A 10,999-nucleotide genomic window follows, 5' to 3' on the forward strand; every position below is an offset into this window, starting at 1 on the left:
TTCCCCGCAGCGCACACGCCCCGAGTAGAGCGACCCCTTCGTTACTCCGCGGGCGGAGAACTCTTCTTTTTCTCCCTCCCAGCGTTTGCTCCCGCCTGCCCGCCACCCGTGGGCTTCCCCTTGTAACCTGCGTCCCCCCCGTGGCACTGCGGTGCGGATCTTGCCCGCGTCCATATGTCCACATCCATATGCATGCGTCCCGCAGGCAGTAGCTGCCGGTCGGGAGTGGGGTGCGGGCGGTGGTGTGGCCCCCGACCCCTCTTTTTGCTTCCCGTACCTCCCCTGCCTCCCTCCCTCCATCCCTCCCCGCAGTCTCTCGGTGCCCATGGCTACTGCAGGGCGCGGAGTGGGTCTGGCGCCTGGGGCGCTTCTACGGGGAAGAAAAAGTTTTTCCTCTGTCCGTGGCGATGCTCGCTTGAGCTGGAGACGGATCGCAGGCGGGTTCCTTTTGCGAAGTACCTCGACAAAGCAGGGGCGTTGGAAAAGTAGGGAGGATGCTTTGGGCACTCTGGGATCGAACAGTCAGTCGGGAACTTCTCCCGCGATGTCTTCTTCAACCCAGAGAAGGGACCGAGACAGGGTAAACCCAGCTGCCTCTATTTCCTCTGAGCCGGGAAATCCCAGAAACAGCTGTTCATATTTCCACTACGCCTGGAAGTCCCGCACACGGAAAGGAGCGGGGTTTAAAACCGAGGGCTCTGTGACGGAAGGAAAGCAAAGCCAAAAGCTGTGTCCGAAGGGAGCTGTGGGGAGCGGCCTGCGGTGGCCTCTCGCTGCTTAGGCAGGGGCCCGCCCGGCCAGCTCCGCGGCCGCGCAGCCGGCGCCCGCCGCTCCCCACGCGTGTGCGCAGCTGCTAACTCCCCGCGGGGGTTTCGGCCCGGGCCCAAGCGAGGGGCGGCTGCCGGGGAGCGGCTCTGCCAGCCCCATTCCCTACGGACGTGGTTCTGCAGCGCTATTTAAATGTCGTTTTCCAGGAGTTTATGCAGCTCCGACACTAATTCCTGCCTGCATGAAGGACTGAGCCGAAACTGCTGCTGATCTCGGCCAGGCCCCCGCGCACGGGGGAACCTCGCGCCCCGTGAAGCCAGCTGACATTTGTCTTTTAATTGTTCACCGTGCTGTCCGTGGCAGCGATCCAGAGGTTAGCTATTGAATCTCTTCCTAAAAAGTCCTTTCCTGGAGGAGAAGGAGCCCAGCCGGCTTTGGCTTCCAAAACATGTCCCGAAAAGGGGGGCTGTGAGCTCGTGTGAATCCCCTGCTCTTTCTTCCAGCGCCCCGGACAAAACCAGCCTAACCAAGCGGACAGCGTTTGGGCTCTTTTCCCTGCGATTCCACTTTGACGGTGCCAACTGCAACTGGTGGCCAGCTGGGTCTCTGTGCAGAAGTAAATTAACTGGAAAGCCTCCGTCGGTGCTGTGATGAACTGGAAAAGGGGCCGGGGACCGCCGGAGCACTCGCAGCAGCCCGGGGGCACTCGGGAGAGCTCGGGCAAGGGCCGGGGCCGGGCTGCTGGGGAGCGGGGCCGGCGGCGTGGCTGACGGGGAAAGGGGCTCAGGGTGTGTGGGCGGAGAACAGCAGCCGGGCCGGTGAACACCAGCGGGTTCCCACCCCGGCGATCCGGACCCCGCGGTATTTTGATTTCCCTCCCGCCGCCCCGCAAAACCCGCGGGAGTATTGTAACGGTGTGAGCCGGCAGGGCCGAGTCGGATCTCTTGGAAACGACCGGCCTTTCCCTTCCTGCCTTTACAACTAGTCGGGAAAGATGGGGATGGGGGTGGACGATGGTCAGCCCCCGTACCCCGGCCAGGGAGAGCCGGGGCAGCCGCGCCGAGGCAGCCGCAGAGCGCCGGGCTCGTTTCCTCCTCCCGGCCCCGGTATTGTGTGAGCCGAAAGAGGAATAAAACCCCGCTCTACCTTTTTTCTTTTATTTTTTCTTTTTTTTTTTTTTCTCTTTAGAAAATTATTCACAAATAGAATAATTTGGGTTTTTTTTTTTTTTTTCTTCCAGAATAGCTGGCCCTTTTTCTCTCTCATATCAGTGATTCTGTTTGCTATGCTGATCCTTTGGAAGAAAAAGGGGAAAAAAAAAAAAGAAACCGATTGTTTCTGGACTGTTTAGATATGGAAATGATCACGTCAGATAATGAGTTTCAATTTAAACCAGTTGTTCTGGTATTGGGTCTATTTGTTCTAGACGCTTAGCCGGGCTCTTATTTTATCCACTGTTTTCTTCTTGGATAGCGGTTTGTTTCCCATAATAATGGTAACACTCTGCCGTTAATAAAGTCCTTCGTCACCCGCCTCTGAGAAAGTTTAGGCTGAGCCGAACCTCTCCCGTGGTCGGGTGGAAACTACCTGCCTGCTCACGTCCCCAAACAACCAGCGGCTTATTTTATTTGTATCCTTCTTGAACTCCCACAACAAAATGGTCAACTTCCAATCTTAAAAAAAAAAAAAAAAAAAAAAAAAAAAAAAAAAAAAGCGCGGAAACAAAACAACAAAAGTCCGAAAGTCTTCAAACAAACCAAACAACAACAAAAATCCTACTACTATGTATCGACAAAAGACCATGAAAATTATATCTTTTTTTTTTCCTCCCCCTATACCGTGCTTTCATTATTTAATCTCTGATAAAAAGAGATTATCTGTACCCTTTAGAGAAGGCAGCAAACGTCTTTAAACTGGTTTAATTGATTTATCATTTTGTTGGTTTGTTGTTTTTTTTTAACAGAAAGTGCATTACATTTAACTGGTCTTGCAAAGGGCTTTTCTTCTCTTTACAAACCGAATTATTTTTAATATAAATTAATAAATGTTAAGATGCTATATCACGATATATCATCGTTATTAGCTTTTAAAAAAAGAGAAAAAACAATTTACATTCTCTAGTATTCCGTATGATACAAAAGAAAACACACTTTAAATTCAAATACAGCAACTAAATGAATTTTATACTTTGACTGACAGTGGTTGTGACAATTCCCACCAGCTACTTTTTCAACGCGCGGTTGATTGGAAACGGTGTAAATGAAAGCAAACTCTGTCCCTCCGCCCTTCCCCCCCTCCCCTCCCGTCCCTTGCACGACGACCGCAACAGAAAGTGTTTCAAAAATACTAATAAATAGCACGCGGGGCCGCTGCAGTTTCGGCCCGAGGGAGGAACCGGTGGCGGCCACGGCGGCTTTTTCCTCGGCGGCCCCGCTGCCGCCGTCTCGGGGGCTCCTGCGGTGCCCCCGGTGCTGCCGGAGAGCGCGGGGCGGGTGGGACGGCTGCGTCCCCGGCCCCCGCTGTACGAGGAAAAAAAAAAAAAAAGAATGTATATTACATTTTAAATATTCACAGTAAGGAACGTCTATTGTCGCGGTGACTCACGGTTTATTTACAAAGAGCCGGCAAAGACTCGGCCGCCGCACAGCCGGGAGCGAGGCCGGGGGTCGGGCCAGCCCCCGCCGCTCCCCTCCGCCCGCCACCCTACAACGACAGCGGGGCCGGAGACCGGGCGCGCCCGCCGGGGCCCACTGCCCGCAGTCCTCTCTGCTCCCCCTCCGGCGTCTCCTCCTCCTCCCGGGCGCGTAGAGTCTAGAAAAATAGATCTGTACATCTCCGAAAGCGGCGGCGGGCGAAGCAGGCTAGACGGAGGCCTCCCCCTCCGGGGCATGTAGCAGCAGCCCGCCGCCCCCCGGCTTGTGTTTCTTCAGGAGCTGCGTTATCTTCTCATCGTCCGAATTGGGATCCAGGGGTTTGTTGTAGTCATCGTCCTCCTCCTCGTTCTCCGAGGCGCCTTTCAGCCGCTCCGTCTCCGAGTCCTGCTTCTTCTTTGCCGTCGCCATCTCGGCTGCGTGCTTCTTCCGCCACTTGGTCCGCCGGTTCTGGAACCAGACCTGCCCCCGCCGCCACCGTCACCATCACCATCACCGGCACGGCCACCTGCGGCGGCTGGACCGGGCCGCTCCCACCCTGCTCACCGCCAGTCCCCATCCCCGGCGTGCGGCACAGATTTCCGCTTCGCCGCCCTTTAGGCAATTTCCCCAAACGAATGCGGCTGATCCCCGCGGCACCGCGCTCCCGGCAGCAGCCGACACCCGGCCCGGCGCGGGGCCCACCCAGCGTGGGCCAGCAGCCGTCCCCAGCTCCCCCGAGGCTCGCATCGGGCCCGGGCCGCTCCCTGCCATCCTGCCTGGGGCGGGGAAACGCACATTTGGGGCTGATTCCTTTCCCAGCCCCCCTACCCCGCCAGTATTTACTCTCCGGCAGGGCGCTGCCACAGGAGGGGGGCATTTTCATTGTAGAAGCTGCAATAATTTATTCGCAGCCATCGGGACGTATTTGCCCGTGACAAAGGAGGCTCTGCAGATCAGACTGAAAGCGTGAGCACCACCGAGGGGCCCCTCTGGCCCAGTCCGCCAAGCAAACGCCTCTGCATGTTCTCGGGGAGCTCAACCCGCTCTCCCAACCCCTCACACCTCCGCTTTGCCCAAAGCACGGAGTTTTTAACCAGAATGTAAGAGTGTGGGTGCGGCAGTGCGACACCCTAACACCACCCTTTCCCCGGCTTTCCCAGGACGCTGGCCACCCCCATGGTGTTCAGGACTTCTCAGTCTTGCTTGGGTTTGTTTGGTTCAATTTGATTTGATTTTAAAATGCTTTAAAACAACCTTCTCGACCCCGCAGTAAGGCGATAAGGGGAGAAATGCCGGTAGTTGCGGGGAAAGCCCTCGCCGTGTGCCCGCGGGCTCGGCCACGCTAGCCCACAGCATCTCCGGCTGGTTCAGACGGACCCCGTTTCCGCAGTGGGGCCCTTTTGTTCCCCGCTCCTCCAGCCCCACACCACTCGGTGCGTGAGCCCTTGCTCTCACCTTTACTTGGCTCTCCGTCATCCCCAGGGAATAGGCCAGTCGGGCTCGCTCCGGGCCCGCCAGGTATTTCGTCTGTTCAAAAGTCTTTTCCAGAGCGAAAATCTGCTGGCCAGAAAAAGTGGGTCTCGTATGTTTTCTCTTTCCGTCCTTATCCAGCAAAATTGAGCCTTGATCTGGCGAAGGGAGGGGGGAGAGAAAGGGAAGGCAGGGACAGACAAGTTAATCTACGGATTTGGGAAAGCGCTTCACTCTCAAGCGGCCCCAGGGGACGGAGGGGTCTCTACGCGGGGGGTGCGTGTGTAAGAAAACCGCCTAAGCCAGGCGACCACTCTGGCCTTTCGGGGCTCTCCCTGATTACTTTTCCTTTAAGGATCAAAAATCTGAGCGGGCAAATTATATTTTTTCAAAAAAAGCCGCGGCCGGTGCGAGCGGGTGGTAGCAGAAAGTCCTGTTCGAGCAAAGTTTGTGCGCGCCCCTAAAGCCAACCCCGGCCCGCAGAGTCCCCAGCACCGATGGCAGCAGCGCGGCCAATTTCCCCTCGGAGGGCTCCGCTTTTCGCCGGCGATAATCGGCGACATATTACAGAGTTTTGCGCTGACCGACGGGACGGAGAATGCAAAACGAACTTAAGAAACGAAAACATATCGAGGCAAAGCCAGCCCCCTCGGCTACGGCCGGGCCCTGGGTGGAGGGGCAGGAGGGTCTCACAGCGATGCCGGGGCGCGGGGACTCCCTAGCACCGGGAGCGGACTCCCACCGGGGCTCCCCGCGCCCTCCCCGCCCCGCTGCCCCGCGACGCTGGGTACTCACGGGGGGCGCAGGCGAGGCGGGCGTCCCTCCACGGCGGGCTCTGCATCACCCCCGGCCAGAAGATCGGCGTCCGGCCGGGCAGCTCGGCCAGCGGCTTGGGGTAGCGCCCGGCGGCCACGGCGGCGGCGGCGGCGGCGGCCCCAGGGCTGAAGTAGAGGGCGGGCGGCGGCGGCGGCGGGGGGCTGAGGCTGCCGAAGCGGGGCAGCCCGGCCAGCAGCCCGGCGGGCGCCGCCGAGGAAGCGGAGGGCGAGGCGGAGGCGAGCGCGGCGCCCGGCAGGGGCATGGAGGGCCGGCTGAGGATGTCGTTGATGCCGTGCGGGGTGGCGGCCGAGAGCTGCGGCGGGGCCGTGCCCAGAGCCGAGAGCCCGCCCGCGGCGGCGGCGGCGGCGGGCGCCTTGAGGCCGGGGGAGCCGAGCGGCGGCGAGGGCGAGGCGGAGGCGGGCGAGGCGGAGGCGGAGGAGGAGGAGGCGGGCCCGGCGGGCAGGGGGTACGCGGGGTACAGCGGCGCCTTCATCTCGGCCATGCTGTGCAGGGCGGCCAGCGGCGGGCTGCCCAGCAGGAAGGCGCCCTGCCGGGGCGCGCCGTCCATCTGCCCCAGCGCCAGCATCCCCGTGCCGCCGCCACCGGCCCGGGGCGGGGGGCCCGGACGGCCCCTAGCGCCGCGGGGCCCCGGCGGTCGGCCCGGGGGTGCCGCCCGCACCGGCTACGCGCATCCAGCCCGCGGGGGTGGCCGCCTCTAGAGGGGAGCTACACGCCCGAGCGGCGGCCCCGCCGTCCCGCCGGGCATCGGGGCTGCGCCTCGGCGGACGCTCCCGGGGCGGAAGGCGGCGGTGCTGTCGGACGGCGGCTGTATGCGTGTGTCTGCGCAGCGGCCGTGCGCCTACACGGATATACCGCCGCTCCCGCTGGCCGCCGGCGGCAGGGGGCTCACAGCGGCGCGGGGGCCGTGTTCGCCGTCCCTTCGTTCGCCTCCTTCCCGGCGCCCCGCATCCCTCCCGGCGCGGTGCCTGCCGGCTGCTGTCGGGGCTGGGGCGCAGCTCGGGGCGCACTGCCGCGCCGCCCCGCTCCCTGCCTCCTTTAGCGGGGGCACGGCCGGCAGCGGGCGCGGCGGCGGCGGCGGCGGAGGGGCGGGGGCGGGGCGGCAGCCGGCCCTGCCCACCCGCGCCGCGCCCGCCCTGCCGCCAACTTCGGGCTCGCCTGGCTCCTCTCTCCTCTCTTCTCCCGGCTTTTCTTTTATTTCCCCCTTTTCTCCTTTCCCCCTCTCCTTTTTCCTCCTTTTTACTTTCCATTTTTTTCTTTCCCCTCTTTCCTCTTCTGTATCTTTTCTCTTTTCCTCCTTTTTACTTTCCATTTTTTTCTTTCCCCTCTTTCCTCTTCTGTATCTTTTCCCTTTTCCTCTCCTTTTCCTCACTTTCCCTTTCCCCTTCCTTTTACTTTTCCCTTTTTTTTACCTGTTTTCCTCTCCTCTTTCTTCTCCGTCTTTTTCTCCCTTTTTCTTTCTCTTTTTTCCTCTCATTTTTTATCTTCTTTTTTCGTTTTCTTTCTTGCTTTCCTTTTTTCTTTGTTTTTTTCCTTTCTTTTATACGTTTTATTTTTTAAATTGTAATTTCCTTTCCTTTCCTTTCCTTTCCTTTCCTTTCCTTTCCTTTCCTTTCCTTTCCTTTCCTTTCCTTTCCTTTCCTTTCCTTTCCTTTCCTTTCCTTTCCTTTCCTTTCCTTTCCTTTCCTTTCCTTTCCTTTCCTTTCCCTCGTTCTCCTTTTCTCCTTCTCGTTCTCCCTTTCTCCCTTTCCTTCTCCTTCTCGTTCTCCCTCTCGTTCTCCCTTTCTTTCTCCTTCTCGTTCTCCTTCTCGTTATCCCTTTCTTCCTCCTTCTCGTTCTTCCTTTCTTTCTCCCTTCATTTTCCCACTCTTTCTATCTTCATTTCTCCTTCTCGTTCTCCGTTCATTTTTCTTTCTCGTTCTCCCGCTCTTTCTCCCTTTCTTTTTCCCTTCTCTTTCTCCTTTTCTCCCTTCTCTTTCTCCTTTTCTCCCTCTCTTTCTCCCTCCCCCCCTCTCTCTCTCCTTCTGTCTTGTGCCTCGGGAGCGACTACAGAGAGCAGAACCGCCCGAGTCCCGGTCGCGTCAGGCCTGCCCTGAGGTTTCCTTGGGATATGGGTGGTGTGAACTGACTCGGCCCTTCCCGCACTCGGCCTCTGGACCGTGTGGATGCACTCTGTTCCTTCTGGAACCGGGTGTTGGTGCCGCCGGGCCCGGCCCTCCAGCCCGAGCACTGCCCGGTGCTGTACACCCGAGGCCCTCGGTAACAGCGAGCCCTCTGGACACCTGTGCCCAGCGCCCCCGGCTGCTCACAGCAATTCCCGTAGCCTAAGGCTGCGAGAGAGGAAAAAAAAAAAAATCTTATTTGTCCCCTAAAGAGCATTCCACGGAAGAGTGATGCAAAGTCACTCTGAACAATTTTTACCCTGTGCTGTCTGTGCCCGTGTGTTGTACCTGTGGGGAACTCTATTTTCCTCGAGCGTGGAAAAACGGGATGATGTGAAAATTAATTTTATTTTAATTACGAATCTTAGCTAAAGCGGAGGCACATTGGTCCCATACTTGGAACGATGGCTCCTTCTATTTCCAAATAATCCCTTGTTGCTCTGAATTGGTTTAGTTTAAATTATAAATCTGCGGAACACACTTGGAGAAAGGGCGCGTAGGATCTTTCCTCGCCTTAACTTCGGCACAGCCACATGAAGGGCACCTCCGAGAAGCTCGAGTTAAATCTCCGAGTCTGATTATTTTTTTTTTTCCTTCTTGTCACTTCGCAAAGATTCTAAAAGAAAAACCAAAAAAAGTGCGTTCCTGCTGGTTGCAGAGGAGCCAGCGAGCGCTCGGCCGCGGCAGCCCCGCATGGCTGGCCCCGCAGCCCCGGCCGCGCCCAGGCTCAGCTCCGCTAGCCGCCGTGGAGAGTGGGGAGCCGCCTCTCAAAGAGACCGATTTGCATTTGAATTAGCGGGGAGAGAAATGCTAAACCGCTTTTGTAAGTGCCGAGGCAGGCGCGGAGCGGCCCCGCTGTGTGTCCAGCACCCAAGGGAGCCTCTTTTCCTCCCTCCCGTGGCGGAGGCGGTGCGCAGGCAGGGGCTCTCCCCCGGCCCAGATTCGCTGCCTCCCTTCTCGCAGCGCCCCGAGGGAACTCTGCCAGGGCCGGGCAGCGGCAGCGGCGGCAACTTCGGCCGCAGGTCCGCGCTGGCGCGGGGGGAAGCGGGTCCTGCCGGGCCGGGCCGAGCCGCGGTACCGCCCGCGCTGTGCGGGCCGCGGGTGCTGCCAGCCCCGCGCTCGGCCCCGCGGTACCGGCCCTTTCCCCTCGCTCCGTTCCTCCTCCCCGGCCCGGCCGGGAGTCCGCCGCCCGGCACCTCTCGGCTTGTTTTCTAGAGGAAGCAAAGCAGAACAATCCCTCCAGCACAAGGGCTTTTCCTCCTTTTCTACTGTAAGAAACTGATGGCACATTGAAAAAACGAGTGTTTATTTTGGGGGGGTCTCCCCGTGCAACCTCTTCCCTAAAGATAGCATCGTAGGTGGGATGGCGTCCATAGGGCTGCCCCTGCATGAGAAATGGATTCAAAAGCAGACGCCAGAATTATCTCTTCTCTGTCTTTAACAACCGAAACATTCGAAAATATTAATATTTTGTACTTTTTCCACACTCAGCTTCTGTTTTCCCTAAACTAGGGTACTCAGTCCCTAAGCTAAAGTAATGAGGCAAAATAACTCAGGGGGCAGCGCCCTTCAGCAGCTGAGCAGCGGGTAAGTGACACCGTGAGCACCCCTAGCAGCGGTGGGAGTGAAACCCACCCCAGCAACAAACTTCACTAATAGGGTGAGCAAGCCGCAGCCTGGAAACTCCGCAGCCGAAGTATTCCTTGAGCAGATGGAGTTCCTGACCGGACCCGCTGCAGCCGGGGCTGCTCACCAGTACTTCGCCAGTTTCACGGGGTCTCATCGTAAGCGCTTCGCCGCTTCAGATAGAGCAGCAACTTAGTCCAGTAGTGAACGAGAGAACAGCCGCCAGGGCAAGTGCGGGGTGCGGGCGGAGGGAGGAGCGAGCGGCCGGCCCGCGGCCGGGGCAGCGGAGAGAGCAGGGGCAAGCGGCAAGCCGGAGGATGCAAAGCCGCGAGAGGAGGGCAGCTCCCTCACAATCCCCGCGGGGCCTCGGGGAAGTAGCCCGCAGAGCCCCGGGGACGGCAGGGTACAGGGACAGTGGGGTCCCGGGCTGCGAGGGGCGGGGGCTGGGGGCAGGGAGGGGCTGAGGTGGGACGGGGAGGCCGGCCTCCACAGGAGGAAGTAAAGAAGACGTGTGAATGAATTCACAGGTACACAGAAGAAGCGTTGTCACGAAAAAAAAAAAAAAAAAAAAAAAAAAAAAAAAAAAAAAAATTGCTCTTTCGAGCGTAGGAAGTACGAGTCCTGGAGCAACTATGCCTCCAAAATTCACTTCGGCCGGTATGGTACCAACATATCTGAAAGGGGAAAAAAAACCAAACAAAAACCAACCAAATCATACGGATACCTAAAATTACAAGGTCGAACGTGCTTTGGCATTGCAGGATAAGATGTTCTTCAGGCTGACGAGACAGAACCCGCACTGCAGCATCGTGCCGCCCTCGGGGTCCAGCTGCGCGCAGGGCGCTGCCCTCGAGGGAAGGGCTGGCTCTGCCCCACGGAGCTCTTCCAGCCCTCAGCAGCAGAGACAGTGAACCCCACCTTGCCCAGCTTTTTCCCTAATAAGTCATTGTGGCTTTGAGAGGAGCCTGTCTGAACTAAATGAGGCAATCACTTTATTTAGCAAATAAAATATTTTGCCACTACCATGCGTTCCTCATTGCAAGCAAGCAGTCTGTTTCTTTCCTAAAGTGGTGGATAGGAATATAAGACACCTTTTTGTTGTAGCAGCACTGTTAAGCCACTGAATCATTTGTTGCCTGCCCTACATCGTGGGAAGGAGCTGAGCCAGGAAAGCATAATGTTCTTCTGGGTGCTAATTCGAACTCTTAATCAAGAACTGATTACCAAAAAGGAAGACAGAGCATAAAAACGCTATGAAGATTGAATTTTTTTTCTATCTTGACCATAACTCACCCCACAAATGTGTCCATTATGACATTCACTCTAGCGGGAAAATTGTGATGTTGTTGCAAGATTTCCTACAGCAGAACTGCTGCCAATGATGATGAATAATCTTGGTCCATATGCTACCTCTATACATCTCTACAGCACCAGCCTGCTCTCACCCTCTTTCTGCTTCCTCAAAAACAGTAAAAGTTAATTAAAAATAGTTAATAGGTTAATCAG

General features: G+C 57.6%; 1 protein-coding gene across 1 annotated transcript; it reads right to left on the minus strand.

Moving 5' to 3' along the window:
* Nucleotides 1–2,681: 2,681 nt before the first annotated feature.
* NKX6-1 (NK6 homeobox 1) lies at nucleotides 2,682–6,734 on the minus strand. Its single transcript, XM_021526466.3, has 3 exons — nucleotides 5,667–6,734; nucleotides 4,857–5,029; nucleotides 2,682–3,881 (listed from the first exon to the last, which is right to left on the minus strand). Exons 1-3 carry the CDS (start codon nucleotides 6,271–6,273, stop codon nucleotides 3,630–3,632), a joined length of 1,032 nt encoding a protein of 343 aa, XP_021382141.2. The 5' UTR covers nucleotides 6,274–6,734; the 3' UTR covers nucleotides 2,682–3,629.
* Nucleotides 6,735–10,999: the final 4,265 nt, after the last annotated feature.

The sequence above is a fragment of the Lonchura striata genome, chromosome 4, assembly GCF_050655825.1.
Source record: "Lonchura striata isolate lonStrDom1 chromosome 4, ASM5065582v1, whole genome shotgun sequence".
NCBI classification, from domain to species: Eukaryota; Metazoa; Chordata; class Aves; order Passeriformes; family Estrildidae; genus Lonchura; species Lonchura striata.

Coding starts and splice junctions, on each gene's coding strand:
- NKX6-1 (XM_021526466.3), bottom strand. CDS start 6,273: ATGCTGGCGCTGGGGCAGATGGACGGCGCGCCCCGGCAGGGCGCCTTC. Junction 5,030..5,666: donor CCGCCTCGCCTGCGCCCCCC/GTGAGTACCCAG, acceptor TCCCTTCGCCAG/ATCAAGGCTCAATTTTGCTG. Junction 3,882..4,856: donor TGACGGAGAGCCAAGTAAAG/GTGAGAGCAAGG, acceptor CGGCGGGGGCAG/GTCTGGTTCCAGAACCGGCG.